This window comes from Balaenoptera ricei, chromosome 13 (genome assembly GCF_028023285.1).
Source record: "Balaenoptera ricei isolate mBalRic1 chromosome 13, mBalRic1.hap2, whole genome shotgun sequence".
In the NCBI taxonomy this organism is placed as follows: domain Eukaryota; kingdom Metazoa; phylum Chordata; class Mammalia; order Artiodactyla; family Balaenopteridae; genus Balaenoptera; species Balaenoptera ricei.
In genome coordinates this window covers 83621063-83638646 of record NC_082651.1, presented here as the reverse complement: position 1 = coordinate 83638646, position 17584 = coordinate 83621063, and the positions used below count along the sequence as shown (strand labels likewise).

The following is a 17584-nucleotide window of genomic DNA, read 5'->3' as shown; positions in this document are numbered from 1 at the left end:
GTGGCCGGTATGTGTGCATGTGCGTCTGTGAGTGTGTGTGTACAGTGTCTATACAAAGTAAGCCTGTTAAGTCTGCTTGTCTATTTAAAGAATGTGTGTGTCCTACTGGGTACACACACACACACACACACACACAAATACATGTCACTACAACAGGCTGTGAGCAGACCCACAGCTGTCTGCAAACCTGTCTGTTCTGGTCCTGATCTGTCCACATTCTTGGAGTTTCCAGGCCACTGAGAAGCCAAAAGGTCACTGGACCCCCCCCCCCCAGGTGCCCATCCTGGCCTGAGCACCTGTGCAGAGGAGGCAGCAGGAGGAAGGAAATGCAGGGTAGGACCTGGCCTTTAGCCCAGGGAGGTCAGGGCCCAAACAACTCCTCTCTCCCTGATGAGAGGACACAGGACCGCATCATGTGAAATCTGGACGCCCCGGTGCTGCCGCTTCTATGTGAGCAGACAGCCGCCCTGTAGACTAGGGGCCCACACGTGCTGCCCCATCTAAAAGACACGGTCATGACCTCGGTCACTCAAAGTCATCAAAGAACAATCACGGGTCATCTAGGCAAGTCCCCAAGCTACATGCTGTGGAGCTCACAGGTAAACAGCGCCCCCCAAGGGCTTGGATGGGCAGCGCAGTCAAGTCACTTGCCGACTGGCTGGTCTCACAGGACAGGAGTGCTTTGCTGTCTTCAGCCAAAGGCCATGAGAGCTCAGAGGGAGAGGCTGTGTAACTCAAAGACCAGCATATCTTTCAACAAGACCTTCCACTGCAAAACAGGCTCCAAGCCAGCAGCCCAGAGTCTCCCAGGTAGACGGGCTCCAAGACGGAAGCAGGACCACATTCAATCTCAGTGTTGGGAGAACAGCCCAGAAACCACACAGACCCAGGGTCAGCCCAGAACCCTTACCCTGCTAGAGTGGGAGAGGGGAGGCTGAGCAAGTCCAGCTGCTGGTCATCTGCCCAGAGATGGGCCACTGTGGGCCCACGTGACCACCATCTCACGAGACTGCCCTTTGGGCCCGAAGATAGCCCACACGTGTGGCATCTGGAGCCCTCACCAAGAGAGCCTGGCACAAAGAGGGTGCTCCTTAGAGGTCTGATGAGTTAATGAGCTGTCAACTAGGAGACGTGGCCCAAGAGGCGAGCCATCACCCTCTAGAACAGCACTTTCTGCAGTCATGGAAATGCTCTGTAATTTGTGCTCTCCAATACGGTAGCCACGAACCAGCCACATGGAGCTACTGAGCACATGAAATGTGGCCAGTGCAATGGAGGAACTGACTTTTTTTGTTTTTTGTTTTTTAGTATTTATTTACTTAGCTGCACCAGGTCTTTGTTTCAGCACGTGGGATCTTTAGTTGCGGCGTGCAGGATCTTTAGTTGTGGCATGCAGGATCTAGTTCCCTGTCCAGGGATCAAACCTGGGACCCCTACATTGGGAGCGTAGAGTCTTAACCACTGGACCACCAGGGAAGTCCTGAGGAACTGACTTTTAATTTTAAAATTTTAACTAATTTTAATTTAAATAGCCACAAATGGCTACGCAGCTCTAGAACACTACCGCAGCAATTAAGTCCAACTCGGAGGGACACAGAGCAGCTGCCTGGAGCGCTGTGTTGAGAAGGAGGCCGAGGTCACGTCTGTGATCGGTGGAAAAGACTGCTACAATGTCTGCCATGGAAGCACACACCACCTGCTTCCATCCTGGACCCAAAGCAGCAGCTCACCTGCAGGCTAAAACCCTTAGAGCCATCATTGACTTCCCACTCTCTCATCTCCCGTTCTACCCAGCAGTAAGTCCCGTTGGCTCTGCCTTCAAAACATACCCAGAATCCTCTGTCCTCCTCATCACCTCCATCCTGGTCTGCGCCATTATCCTCTCTCACCAAAATTACTGCAATGCTTCTAACTGGTCTCCCTGCTTCCACCACTCTCTCTTCTCCACCATAAGCCCGATTGATCCATTTAAAACCTACAACCCTCCAATGTCTCCCATTTCCCTCAAGGGAAAAACCAAGGTCCTAACGAGGCCCTGTAGAATCTGGCCCCCATCACCTCTCTGCCTCATCTCCTACCTCTCATCCCCTCACTTCTGCTCCATGTGCACTGACCACCTTGACATCCTATGAACATACCACAGGGCCTTTGCACTTGCTGCTCATTTCTCTGATCACTGCATGGCTCACACCCTCAGTGCCTTCAGGTCTCTGCTCCAATCTCATCTTATCGGAAAGCCTCCTCTGGCCACACGATATTAAACAGCAACCTCCCTTCACTTCTGGCAGGCTCTATGCTCCTTCCCCTGCTTTGTTTTTCTCCACTGCCTGTCCTACTTCCTAACACAGCATTTGTTTAATGACTGTCTCCCCCACTAGAATCTGTTCTGTTCACAACTGTACCCCCAGTGTCTAGAAGCATGCCTCAAATATTTGTGGGATGAATCCTCTCTTTTAGACAGTCTGACAATCCTATTCTGTTCCCATTTCACAGACAAAGAAATGGGGGCTCAAAGGGCATAAGTAACTGGCTCAAGGTCATGGGGCAAGTAAGTGGCCTGGCTCGGATGTGAATGCAAGCTTCACTCTGCACCCTGTGTTGTCAGACATTTCCATTTCTCAAGGCAGTCAGAAACACAAGTTTTTATATAGCATGTCCAAATTTTTAAGTATTTGAAATTTTTGAAGCTCTGGGCAGGTCAAACAAAACAGAAACTGATAGCCCAGATGTAGTCTGGGGACTACTCACCTAATTCTCCTCATCAGTAGATCTCCCAAATAGAGGCCCTCACCGGGAGGGAGGGCCAACTCCCCTTCTGGGTTTTGTCGTGATGATTAAATGAGATAATTCAGTAAAAACTCAGCTCAAGACTGGGCAGAAGTAATTGTTAAAAAAAAAAAACATGGCGCAGTGGTTGAGAATCTGCCTGCCAATGCAGGGGACACGGGTTCGAGCCCTGGTCTGGGAAGATCCCACATGCCGCGGAGCGGCTGGGCCCATGAGCCACAATTTACTGAGCCTGCGCATCTGGAGCCTGTGCTCCGCAACAAGAGAGACCACGACAGTGAGAGGCCCGCGCACCGCAATGAAGAGTGGCCCCCACTTGCCGCAACTAGAGAAAGCCTTCGCGCAGAAACGAAGACCCAACACAGCCATAAATAAATAAATAAATAAACCCAAAAGTTAAAAAAACAAACAAACAAACACAGCACAGCACATATTTCTTTAAAAAACAAAACAAAACAAACAAAAACTACTCCTATTACTAAACAAAACTTCATCTTTACAGCCAGATAAAGGTGGGGACGCACCACAACCCGGACCAGACTGGACCCCGACCGTAGACTCTATGACTGCGTGGAGAGAAGAACACTGCTGGAGGACGTCTCTGGGCCCAGGACCCTCCAGAGCCCGGCAGGGCCCCAGCGCGGAGGCCACAGCCCAGACACGGGGCCAAGCACTACCACCACCAGCGCCCAGGCCCCCCGACCCAGCAAATGTCCCCCCACCGGCAGCGGCCCTCCACGGCCTTCGAACAGCCTGTCCTCTGTGGGCTCATCATGTGCATCACCTAACATGGCCTTGTTCTGCTAAATCCTGGAATGTCAGAATGAAGAACATTCTGTGAAATCCAAGAGGTGAGAGCTGGAACCGACAGAAGCACTAATGCCTACTTCATACCATGGGAAATTCACCTTCTGGCTTTTCTCAAACCAAGAGGCCTTCAAGGCTAAGCTAAAAACTAAAAAATACTCGTGAGTGGTTCTGTGAAGCAGTTAAGACAGCAAGCATCTTTGGAGGCTGCTGTCAGGGGGTTTCCTCCATGGTTCCCGTCAAGTAAACGATGGGTTTGCCCCGCCTCCATCAGCTGCGTCGTCCTCGTGCAGTGACACAGGAGGCAGGTCCCCAGCCCCAACCCCACTGTTGCCAGGACAACAGCGGGCGCTTTGAGGGCTGACACTAGAAACCCACCCCCAGGCTAGGTGGCAGTGGTTCCTCCTCACCTCTCTCTCTGTCACTCTGACTTCCCTCTCCCCACCAATTGAGGCTGAGGTCACTCTACACCTTATCCTCACAGCTAACGGTCTTGAAGGGAACAGTGAGGCAGGCTTGGCCAGAGGTCAGAGACCTTCAGAAAGACCAGAAACTGAGCTTTTGAAATGGCAGCAGTCCCAGTCCCAAGCTTCTCTTACCAGAGGAGTCTGAGTCTCGTGATAAAGGGTGACCTGCTCAAGGGCAGAAGGTCACCCACCCAGGGAAACACTCCTGCACAAAGAAGAAACACCACCCCTAGTCAAAGGTGCTCTGGGCTTTGGGTTGGAGTAGCAGGGGAGGCAGAAGCGACTGCTCTGTCTGCATCCCCCCAGAGGTGAGGGCCCCCAGCACTCACCCACACCGAGTTCCCCAGGGCACCACGCAAGAAGGTGATCTGACCCCTGGCCCTAGGTGGGTACGGGTGGCAGTGGATGGTTTTCTGGCCTAGAACCCCGCACAGGCAGCCTTGGGCTCTCCCCTAGACGCCCGGCCGCAGCTTCCTCCCCCAGGCGGGTGGGGACCAAGGGCAGCTCTCCTCCCCAGGTGAGGACCAGGTTGGTTTCCTAACTGAACATGATCCAAAGGAAGTGCAAGCCTGCGGTGTCCCCATCACCCCTCCATCCTCCCCCACCCCTCCATCCTCCCCCACATCCTCCTCCACCCACCTCCCACTCCCTGGGAAGTAATTCCGAGTATGTGCTTCAGAAAGGCTCAGAAGTCTAGAGTTTGTACCTGGCGACGGGTGTGTACTGGGTGGATTTCCTGGGTGCCTGCAGTTGTCAGGTGGCAGTCGGGGCGCTTAGCAACCCTCAAGGTCCCCAACTAAACCCTCGAGTTATGGTCACATGGGAATAAAGAAAAACAACTCCAGCTCCTTCCTCTGGGTCTCCTGCTCGACCCTAACAGGCCCGTGGATCTGAGGAGAAGCTGGAGACAGGCCTGAAGTCCACCCAGAGCACCCTGTGGTCAATGCCACTGGACGACCTAAAGCTCCAGATACGCGCTCGGCAATGCAACGAGAGCCCTCGCCTGCCAGGGCCACACTCACGGAGCCTCAACTCCACGAGGTCCCATCCCTCCCGGCAGGGGAGACAAGCTGAGCACCTGCCAGGGACAAGGCCGGCAGCCCACCCACCGGGCGTCACCCGCAGTCAGCAGGAGGCTGGTCATCTTAGCAAAGGAGAGCCCAACCTCCCAGGTGACAGCAGCAAAGAGGACAGAACTAGAGGATCCGGGGTGGGCTCCTGACGCCAGAGAGGAGAGTGATGGCTGGAGGCCACACACGGTGCCTCCTCCCAAAGCAGTTTGGAAGACAAGATAAACACTCGCCGATAAAAGAAAAAGTGAGACACAGACCCTGAGAACTAAATTCTGAAAGGAGGTCTCCCCTGCAAATTGGGAACTTTTAAAAAAGGCATTTAAACAAATGTGAGTACATAGGTGGCCAAACCAGCTTCTGTTTCCTCTTCCACTAGGACTTTCTGCAGCCCTTTCCAAAGCGTTTTCACATCTATTATCTCATTTTTATTCTCACGAGGGGCTTTCACAGGAGGAAAGTGAAATGGGAGTGTGCAAACTCTCCAGTGGCCTGCACTCAGCTCCAAAGACACATCAGCTGACATTCCTGGGATGTAAAATCAGCCCAGAGCCCACACCACTCGACATGTCAGCCCCGACGCCTGGGGAGGGAGCAAGCTCTGTCCCGAGTGGAGCCATGGACGAGGGTGCACCAGCCCCAGCCGGCTCCCATCCTGCCTCTTGGCTCCTCCTTAGCCAGCGTCCCCTGGGCTGGGGCCATTGCCATGTACTAAATTGTACAATATGGTTAATTTTATGTTAGATGTTGTTTACCTCAACAAAAAGGAAAAAAAAAAAAATCCAGCAAACCTGAAAGCCTTTTCTAGCCGAGAACCCAATTTAACACACTATTTTTTTAAAATTATTTTTAAATGTAACCCCTGGACTATGGGAGGTTTTATTCTACTTCTCTGTATCTTCAAAATGTATCCAACAACAATAATATGATGGTAGACAGTTCACTGCCTACTCTTCAGCACTGTGCTAAAAAACCCTTTACATTGAGCTTCCATAATAACCATATGAGACGGGCGTTAAGACTTGAATATCTGGTTCTGAACTGCTACATCTGAGAATAAGATGTTACTTTTATAATCAGGGTTAACACTCTTTCAAACATAGAAGAAGGAAAAGAGACTTGAAGGAATATGCCTCTATCAGTATTTTTTCTTTATACTTGTCTATTTTGATCAAATATCATACAACGTATACTGAAAAAGAAAAGAAACTCTTCCAAACCTGTGTTTACCTCGCTGTGACTTGAGCCAAATCAGGAAACAGCAGGCAACAGCTCACAGGATGTTACCACTGCCTTGGGGCCTGTTCCCTGCAGCTGGGGTTTTCAAATAGGCATCCCTGGGGGGAGCTGCAGGGTTCCAAAAGCAAAGAAGTCTTTTCTCGATAAACAAGGAAAACTTAAGTGCCTAAGTCCACTCTCATTCATTCCTGGGAAGAGTGTAAATTGTTTGAACCTCTATGAGACAATTTGGTAATATTTATCAACATTAAAAATGCATGTGCCTGGTTCCTCAAAAAGTTAAATACAGAACCGCCGTATGACCCAGCAATTCCACTTGGGTTTATACCCCAAAGACTTGGAAAGCTGGGACTCAAACAGATACTTGTACACCAACGGTGCATGACAGTGTCATTCACAAGAGCTAAAAGGTGGAGCCCATCAACAAATGAATGGATAAACAAAACATGTTACATACATACAATGGCATATTATTCAACCTTAAAAAGGAATGAAATTCTGATACATACTACAACATGGATGAACCTTGAAGACATTATTCTAAGTGAAATAAACCAGTCACAAAAGGGCAAATATTGTAGGATTCTACTTACATGAGGTACCTAGAACAGTCAAATTCATAAAGACAAAGTAGAATAGTGGTTGTCAGGGGCTGGTGGAGAGGAGGATGAGGAGTTAATATTTAATGGGTATAGAGTTTCTGTTTGGGATGATGAAAAGGCTCTGAAAACGAACAGTGGTGATGGCGGCACAATGTTGTGAATGTACTTAATGTCACTGAACTTATACACTTCAAAATGATTAAAATGGTAAATTTTATCTTCTGTATATTTTACCACAGTAAATATGCATATATATATATATATATATATACACATACACACACATATATACACACATATATATATACATATATATATATACACATATATATGTATACTTTTTAAAATGCACATGCCCTTTGATCCAGCAATTCCACTTCTAGGTTTTGAGTTTTCAGATACATTTGTACATGTATAATATGGTGTCCTATAAAGATGTCTATTACAGCAATGTTTGCAGTAGCAAAAAATTGGAAATAACCTAAATGTCTACCTACAGGAGCCCTTTTAAATAAATGATGGTACCTCTATACAATGGAATACAGCACCGTCACAAAAAGCACGAGGCAATTGCAATATGGACTTAGAACCTTCTCTAAGGGATTAGGTGAATAGATGGAGTGCAGAAGAGTGAACATACTACCATTTGTGTGTGAAAAGTCTGTACAGGCACACCTCAGAGATACTGCGGTTTCAGTTCCTGAATACTGCAATAAACCGAACATCGAAATAAAGCAAATACTGCAATAAAGCGAATACGTGAATTTTTTTGGTTTCCCAGTGCATATAAATGTTCGCACTATACTGTAGTCTATTAAGTATGCAATAGCATATCAAAAAAAAACAATGTATGTATCTTAATTTTAAAAAATACTTCATTGCAAAAAAAAAAAAATACTTCATTGCTGAAAGTCGTTAACAATCACCTAATCCTTCAGCGAGCCGTGATCTTTTTGCTGGTGGAGGGTCTTGCCTTGATATTGGTGCTGCTGACTGATCAGTGGTAGCTGCTGAAGGTGGCGGGAGCTGTGGCGATGTCTTAGAATTAGACGGCAACGAAGTCTGACGCTTCCTTTCACGAATGGTTTCTCTGTAGCATGTAATGCTGTTTGATGGCATTTTACCAACAGTAAAACTTCTTTCAGAACTGGAGTCAATCCTCTTAAACCCTGCCGCTGTTTTATCACTAAATTTAGGTAATAGTCTAAATTCTTTGATGTCATTTCAACAATCTTCACAGCATCTTTATCAGGAGTAGAAGCTACCTCAAGAAACCATCTTCTTTGCTCATTTGTAAGAAGCAACACTTCATCCATTAGTTTCATCAGCAATTCAGTCACATCTTCGGCCTCCACTTCTTTTTTTTTTAAATAAATTGATTTACTTTATTTATTTATTTTTGGCTGCGTTGGGTCCTCATTGCTGCGTGCGGTCTTTCTCTAGTGCAGCGAGCGGGGGCTGCTCTTTGTTGCGGTGCACGGTCTTCTCATTGCGGTGGCTTCTCTTGTTGCACAGCATGGGCTCTAGGTGTGCGGGCTTCAGTAGTTGTGGCACACGGGCTCAGTAGTTGTAGCTCTCGGGCTCTAGAACACAGGCTCAGTAGTTGTGGCGCACGGGCTTAGTTGCTCCGCGGCATGTGGATCTTCCCAGACCAGGGCTCGAACCTGTGTCCCCTGCATTGGCAGGTGGATTCTTAACCACTGCGCCACCAGGGAAGTCCCAGCCTCCATTTCTAATTCTAGTTCTCTTGCTATTTCCACCACGTCTGCAGTTCCTTCCTCCACTGAAGTCTTGAACCCCTCAGTCATTCACAAAGGTTAAAATCAGCTTCTTCCAATCTCCTGTTACTGTTGATAGTTTGACCTCTTCACATGAATCACGAATGTTCTTAATGGCATCTAGAATAAAGAATCCTTTCCGGAAGGTTCTCAATTTACTTTGCCCAGATCTATCAGAGGAATCACTCTCTATGGCAGCTATAGCCTTACAAAATGTATTTCTTAAATAATGAGACCTGCAAGTTGAAATTACTCCTTGATCCGTGGGCTGCAGAATGGATGTTATGTTGGCAGGCATGAAAACAACAGTAATCTCCTTATCCATCTCCATCAGAGTTCCTGGGTGACCAGGTGCATTGTCATTAAGCAGTGATATTTTGAAAGGAATCTTTTTTTCTGAGCATTAGGTCTCAACAGGTCTTAGCATAATTCTTAAGGGCCCTAGGATTTTCAGAACGGTAAACAAGCATTGGTTTCAATTTCAAGTCACCAGCTGCATCAGCCCCCAGTAAGAAAGTCAGCTCATTCTTTGAAGCTTTGGAACCAGGCATTGACTTTTCCTCTCTAGCTATGAAAGTCCTAGATGACATCTTCTTCCAATAGAAGGCTGTTTCAACTACATTGAAAAACCATTGTTTAGTGTAGCCACCTTCATTAATGATCTTAGCTAGATCTTCTAGATAACTTGCTATAGCTTCTACATCAGCACTTGCTGCTTCATCTTGCATTTTCATGTTATGGAGATGGCTTCTTCCTTAGAACTGAGACCTCAGGAACCAACCTCTGATGGCTTCAGTCTTTTCTTCTGCAGCTTCCTCACCTCTCTCAGCCTTCACAGAACTGAAGAGAGTTAGGGCCTTGCTCTGGATTAGGCTTTGGCTTAAGGGAATGTTGTGGCTGGTTTGTTCTTCTATTCAGACCACTAAAAAACTTTCTCCATATCAGCAATAAGACTCTTTTGCTTTCTCATCATTCTTGTGTTTACTGAAGTAGCACTTTTAATTTCCTTCAAGAACTTTTCCTTTGCGTTTACAACTTGGCTAACTGGTGCAAGAGGCCTAGCTTCTGGCCTATCTTGGCTTTTGACATGCCTTCCTCACTAAAGCTAATCATTTTTAGCTTTTGATTTAAAGTGAGAAATACGTGACTCTTCCTTTCACTTGAACACTTAGAGGTCACTGTATGGTTATTAATTGGCCTGATTTCAATACTGTTGTATCTCAGAAAATAGGGCGCCCGAGGAGAGGGAGAGAGATGGGGGAATGACCGGTCAGTGGAGCAGTCAGAACATACATATTTATTGTTTGCCGTATCATATGGGCGCAGTTCGTGGTCCCCCAAAACAATTACAAGAGTAATATCAAAGATCACTGATCACAGATCACCACAACAAATGTAATAATAAAGAAAAAGTTTGAAATACTGTGAAAATTACCAAAATGTGACCCAGACACATGAAATGAGCAAATGCTGTTGGAAAAACATGGTGCTGATAGACTTGCTTGATTCAGGGTTGCCACAGACTTTCTTTTCCTTTTCTTTTTTTTTTGGCCATGCCATGGCTTGTGGGATCTTAGTTCCCGAACCAGCGGTTGAACCCGGGACCTCGGCAGTGAAAGCACAGAGTCCTAACCACTGGACTGCCAGGGAATTCCTGCCACAAACTTTCAACTTGTTAAAAAAAAATTCAATATCTGCACAGCACAATCAATAAAGTGAAATGCAATAAAGCAAGGTGTGCCTATATACAAAGATTTGGAAATAGAATACCTCTGAAACACGACAGAGACGACAGTGCTTGTCTGAGGGATGGGGAAGTGGATGATATATAGAGGGAAACTTACTTTCCACGGTACAATTTTTTTCATACCTTTGTAATTTTATAATATGTACACTTTGAGCTCCTCTGAAATAAACTTTAAAATATTTTAAATAACGTCCAACTCTTGCTTCTTATAGAGGAGTTTATATCAGACCAACCCTTTAGCCAAGAACAACTATAAAAGCCGGATAAAACACAAAAGAACAGCTATCTGAAGGCAATGGGAAACAACCAAGACAGCTAGGACTTCAGGGCACAAGCTCTCTGAGGGAAGAGAGACATGTTTAAGTGAGCCCAACACACTCTGCCATTCTTTCCCTTGAGACCAGGGTTGAGAGTCTGAACAGAGAGCAATGGCTAGAGCTTCCGAGGGGCTGGAGAAACAAGAAATGGTGAACAAGGATTCCAACACAGAGTAGAGGGGTGAGATCCTGGACAGAAGAGAACCATAGAAAAGTAAGCCTGACTTTCTCTACAACTACTCCCCTTGAGGCATTTGCCAATCCCTAAGCTGTATGGGGCAAGAGACCGAAAATCCAAGCAGAAAGTGACAGACAGGAGGCTAAAAATCAAAGGATAGTTTTGGCAGTCTCTTAATGCTGAGGAATTCAGGATCCCTCAAGAGGAGGACACCCTTTCAGTTAAGACCCCTGAAGGGATATTTCCTAAGAGTAGGCACAGAACAGAAACAGACCAGCTCTCAAGCTAAACCCAGCTTTAAATCTTCTCACCCCCACATGGGATCAATCTGAGCTAACCCTACCATAACCATCTGCTGCAAGAAAAGTAATCCCGTCTGGAGAGACACAACATCATTCAGAGCTGCTATTATTTTCCATACACAATATCCAGTGTTAATTAAAAGTCCAGGATGCCATAAGACAGGACCAAAAATCAAGAGAGAAAAGCAGACCCATCAGTATTCCGATACCATGGTTGTCAAAGACTTTAAAATAAATGTTTAATATGGTTCTAAAAATAGATGACAAAACGGAGAACTTAACCAGAGAACTCAAATCTATTTTTTAAAATCAAATGGAAAATTTTTTTTTTAAATAAAATAAAATAAAATGGAAATTCTAGAACTGAAAAAAGTACAATACTGAAGTTAAGGATTCCAGAGATGAGCTCAACCATTGAGTTGACAAAGCAGAAGAGAGGATTAGTAAACTGAAAGTTAGGTCAGTAAAAATATTCAGTCTGAAGCACAGAAAGAAAGAAAGGAAGATCCAGAAATTTATGGAACTTGGTAGAAATGTCTAATAAAGATATCTAGAGTCATAGAAGAAAAGGACAGAATGAGGGAGAAGCTACAAAAAGATACTGGCTAAAAATTTTCATCAAGCCATCAATGCAAGAAGCTCTTTGAGTACAAAACAGGGTAACTTCAAAAGAAAACCCCTAGGCAAAGCTAAAACCGAAGACAAAAAGAAAACAGTAAAAGCAAACAGAGGAAGATAATATGCATTAGTTTAAAAGGAGCAACAGTATTATTGTACAACACGGGGAATATAGCCAATATTTTATAATAGCTATAAATGGAGTATAATCTTTAAAAATTGTGAATCATTATATTGTACATCTGTAACTTATATAATATTATACAGCAACTATACTTCAAAAACTAAATAACAAAAGGAGCAACACTATGTCCTACAGTTGGAAGCCCGAGGATAATAGAAAGACACCTTCAAAGGGCAGAAAGTAAAAATCCAGAAACCTTAAATTCTATATCTGATAAAAAATGACTTTCAAAATTGAAATCAAAATAAACACACTTCTAGCAATTAGAAATGGAGAGCATTTAGTGCCAACAGACCGACTTGAAAAGCAATATTAGGGACTTCCTTGGTGGCGCAGTGGTTAAGAATTCGCCTGCCAATGCAGGGAACTCGGGTTCGAGCCCTGGTCTGGGAAGATCCCACATACCGCAGAGCAACTAAGCCCATGCGCCACAACTACTGAGCCTGCACTCTAGAGCCCGTGAGCCACAACTACTGAGCCTTTGTGCCACAACTACTGAAGCCCGCGCACCTAGAGCCCATGCTCCGCAACAAGAGAAGCCACTGCAATGAGAAGCCCATGCACCTCAATGAAAAAAACCCAACGCCTCCAATAAATAAATAAATAAATAAATAAAAAGAAAAGCAATATTAAAAGGAATTACTCAAGAAGATGGAAGCACAGCAATGAAGAAGAAATGGAGTGTAACTGAGAGGGTAAAATACGGGCAAACGTAGGTAATGAATATTAACTGTAGAAGACTATAATGTGAGACTGTTTTGTGGGGCTTAAAACATATGTTGAATTAAAATACATTACAATCGAATCACAATGTTGTACATGTGAAACTAACAAAATATTGTAAATCATCTATACCCCAATTTTTTAAAAACCTGAAACAAATAAATAATAAAATACAATATATTACAGTGGCCAGAAAGTATTGGGGAGGGGGAATTAAGTGTTGTGAGGTCTTTGCATTGTGACCAAAGAGGCAAAAAATACTTTGGGGTAGATGCAAATGAATCATAATTGACACTTATTGACCTTACTTCATTTTTGAAAGACATTTTGATACATTTTGTAGAATATACATTATTCTTAAGTGCATCAAAACCAATCACATGCTAGGTCAACAATCAAGTTTCAACAAATTTCAAAGGGCTAAAATCATACAGAGCATAGTCTTTGACCGCAGTCAAACGAAGCTAAAAATCAGTACTAAAAAGATAACTTTTAAACATTCCCCAGATATTTGGAAATTAACTTACTCCTACATAGCTCATGGATCAAAGGCATCTCAATGGATTTAGAAAATATAAATTTTAGAATTTAGAAAATGGAACTAAAATGACAACAGGAATATGACATATCAAAACTTGCGGGATAGGGCTTCCCTGGTGGCGCAGTGGTTGAGAATATGCCTGCCAATGCAGGGGACACGGATTCGAGCCCTGGTCTGGGAAGATCCCACATGCCGCGGAGCAACTGGCCCCGTGAGCCACAATTGTTGAGCCTGCGCGTCTGGAGCCTGTGCTCCGCAACGAGAGAGGCCACGATAGTGAGAGGCCTGCGCACCGCGATGAAGAGTGGACCCCACTTGCCACAACTAGAGAAAGCCCTTGCACAGAAACGAAGACCCAACACAGCCATAAATTAATTAATTAATTAAATAAATTTAAAAAAAAAAAAAACTTGCGGGATAAAGCTAAAGCACTGTAATGAGGGAAATCTATAGCATAAGTACATGTTTTAGAAAAGAAATGTTGGAAATTAGCTATATCAGTTCCATTTCAAGAAGGTAAAAAAGAACACTAAATTAATCCCAAAGAAAGGAAATACAAAGTTAGAAGCATAAATTAATGAATTACAGAAATGCACAAAGAACCAAAAAGGTGTTTCACTGAAAAGGCTAAAACATTAATAAACCTTAGTAAGACAAATTAAGAAAAAATTTAAAAACAGAAGGCACAAATTACCAATATCAGTAATCAAAAAAGGAATACAAATCCCATACACAATGACACATAAAAAGAAAATATAATGTCAAAAATTTGAAAACTTAGATGAAATGGACAAGTTCTTGAAAAAACAAAAACTTTCCAAAACTCATGCAAAAAGAAATGTACAACGTTATATCTTTAGATGAAACAACCTTCTCATAAAGAAACCTCCAGACCCAATAGGGCTCCACTAGTGAATTCTTCTAAACATTAAAGGAATAACCTAAATCTTCCTTAAACTTTTCCAGGGATTAGAAAGAGGGAACATTTCTCCAATTAATAAGTCTGGCATAACCATGATACCCAAACCTGTCAAGGACATGGAAAGAAAGTTAAAATGGCAAGCAGCTCTCATGTCCATAGCCACAAAAGTCCTAAGGAAAATACAGCAAATTGAAACTCACAGGTGGCAGAATTCCAGCCCTCCTGATGGTGATAATGCTTTTCTCACTCTCAAAGGAACTGACACAGATTCTCCCATGTTACCGCCAAATTTATTATCATCTACTATTTACATATAGGGAAACTGAGGCCCAAAGAGGGGAAGGGACTAGCCCAAGGTCACATTCAGGCTAGAGTCCACTTGATGGCCATTTACAGCCACCTGCTGTAGCCCAGCAAGGCCTGGGGATGAGGTCTGTGCCCCTCCGCCCCCTGCACCTCCCTTCTGCCTCCCTGGACCCCTCACTCCTGGGCTAGTGCCTGAGCAGGTAACGCACAGGAGCGGCAGCATGGCCTGGGCAGGCTGCCAGTGCCCCCTGGCCACTCCACGGTGTCCAGGAGGCCTGGAGCACACAGGCGTGGTTCTCTCAGCCAGACCCCAGGCTCCCCGCACTGATCCTGCCCAAAGGGGCATTAGAAAGTGGGCCTTGTGGCCTATGTACCTCAGCCTGACCATCACTGTTTCCAGCTTTACTGGTTACAAAGCACTTCTGTGTTTCCCATCTGACCCTCAGCAAGATGAGTATCAACATCTCTACTTTGGAGTATCAATACCCCCACTTTGCAGATGAGGGAAGTGAGGCTCTATGGGGTGGATAACTTGTCTAAATCATCCACCCAGAGACTAACAGATCCAGGGTGAGACTCAGGGCCTTCCTCACCACACCAGGAGGCCCCCACCAAGCACTACTGAACGTAATTGAAGATGTCCTGGATTATACATTATGAGACAGACAAGATGAACACAGATGGGTATACTGAAAACTGCACAGACTATATAAAAAAGAACTCCCCAGTCTAGCTCAGTGGTGACACATGCATTTTTTTAAAATGTAGAGAACCCAGAGGGCTGCCTCCACATTATGAGAGATCAAATGCAAACAAGAACCAAGACAGCATAAAAAGCAGAAATTAAAGAATGCCTTTGAAGGAATTCAATATAGCCAGTAAAGCTTTACTGACGATTCTTTAAATATGTTCAAGCCGCAGCAGCTCCCCGGTAACCACAGGATACAGGGCCGAGGAGAAGGGGACGAATAAGACGGGCCCTTTGTCACAACGGAGGTAGGAAGGTTCCCCTTCTAAAGCCTGTCTTCTGAAAGAGATGAGTCCGAGGCCCAGCTCAGAAGCTTCTAGATCTCATTGGTAAACAGAGAGAGAAAGAACCTCCCAGGGCAGACAAAGCTAGGACACATCAGCTAAATGACTCAGTGTGTGCCTTCAAATAGCACTGTCTAGAGACCATGAGGCCCACCAGTGGGGCCCCCCGAAACTAAGGCCCCACCCACCTGGGTGGCAGGGTCTATGAAAACAGCAATTTCAGTGAACCCACTGAACCCAGAGCAAACAGCACCACCTGAACACAAAATGACATGGTTCCCAGAGCAGAGAAATCATATGTTTTCAACCTATTGGGTTTGTTTGTTCAGGGCAAGTCAACCTATGGATAACAGGAAACTGGTGGATGTCATTTCTGAAATCCTTCAAAAAGCATGTGAGATGAATCCAGACCAAAAACTATTTAGAAGACTGAGTCACACGAGAGCGGGGAGTTTCTGCAGTGGATCAGGCTGGAGTCAAGCCAGTAAACAAAGAGAGGGGACAGCAGGCAGGCACTTCTCTTGATGGAAAAATGTAAACAGTGGGCTCCCCAGGGGTTGGGCTCAGTTTTAGGTCTTCACAAATGACTTAGTGGGAGAAGGCAGTGGGGAGATTGCCCTGAGCCTGTGGGAGGAGGGGTGAGGGGCTGATAGACTTCACACACAAGGGCCCCCGAGGCCAGGGGATGGGTCTCCCACTCCCACCCCACCGCAGGGAGAGGAGCCCTGAGAACAAAGCAGGTGAGCGATCTGCCCAGGGGGGTGTGGCAGAGGGAGCAGGGAGAGGAATAACACAGAGTGATGCCTCCAGAGAAAAAGAATTCACACGGAGCCCTGGGGTACCCACAGCAACTGGGTTCACACCCTTCCGACAGGCCCCAAACCCAGGCTCCAGGCCGGCACTGCCCCAAGGCCACCCCCAGAGAGCCTCACCTGCTGCTGGCTCTGCTCCTCCAGGTTCATCTTCACCTCCAGCGACTGGCGGGCCTCCAGGAAGGCCTTGCGGTGCTTGCGATCCGCCATGTAGTAGGACATGATGCCCACGACGATGGCGCACAGGTAGAGGAAGACATTGGCCAGAATCTGTATCCAGAGGAGGAAGAGAGGAAAGGACAACGGTCAAGGCATGTCTTCAGGAGAAGGATGGAGGAGGTGGGCAGGTGGTGACCCAAATCCAACTGCAAGTTGCCCACTGTCCAGGGAGGTCCCCAGCAAAGCTTCTGACCTCGAGGGGGTATTCAGAGCCCTGAAGTAGACCGTGCCCCACCGCCATGGATGGGTGAGGGGACTGCTGTTCTCCCTTCCACCTTTTCATGGTGGGGAAGCTGGCCAATCCTGCCCACCTGTGACGCCTGAGCAGTCCTTCTGCTACTCATCCATTCACTCACTCACTTGTTCAACCACCACTTACTGCACCCTTACTTCATAGGCGCATTTAGGTACTGTGCTGATTAGCTGGGGAGGAAAGTGAACCCAGATCTACTGGCCAGGGGTGTATAATCCTAATAGCTGCAGATCATATGCAATGTCACAGGAGACCAGAAGAGGTTCTGGGCTGATTTAGTTGTCACGATGCCACCTAACACATGTGCCGCAGGCTACAGGCTTCTGGGATTCACATGCATCCTCTGAGCCAACCCCACCTGCCAGCAGATGAGAGGGTGGCCAGTACCAACATCCAGGTCTCATGAAGAACTGAAGCTACAGGAAGGGGAAGAGGCAGGTGGGATCTGACGTCTGTCCGGTAAGCTCGGTGCATTGGCACCAAGGGCTTCTTTGGGCATCGAGAACCTGCTCCCCCACCCCTGGCACCCTGCAGGCTGGCTAGGTGTCCTCGGTCCCCAGCCCACTCCCACAGGCCGCCAGAGGTAACCTTGGCTATGGACCTGACATTCAAACCACACCTGATTTCCTGGCGCTGTCTGCTGCCGGCTCCAATCCTTGACCTGACGGGGCCCCATGTGG

The 17584-nt window shown here is 46.0% G+C and overlaps 1 protein-coding gene across 2 annotated transcripts in view; it reads right to left on the bottom strand.

Moving 5' to 3' along the window:
* ADCY3 (adenylate cyclase 3) overlaps positions 1 to 17584 on the bottom strand; it is an 89753-nt gene that overhangs the window by 32476 nt on the left and 39693 nt on the right. For both annotated transcript variants that reach the window (XM_059893489.1, XM_059893490.1), the window contains exon 3: positions 16553 to 16702. In XM_059893489.1, coding sequence (XP_059749472.1) covers positions 16553 to 16702 — 150 coding nt within the window. The remainder of the gene's footprint in view (positions 1 to 16552; positions 16703 to 17584) is intronic.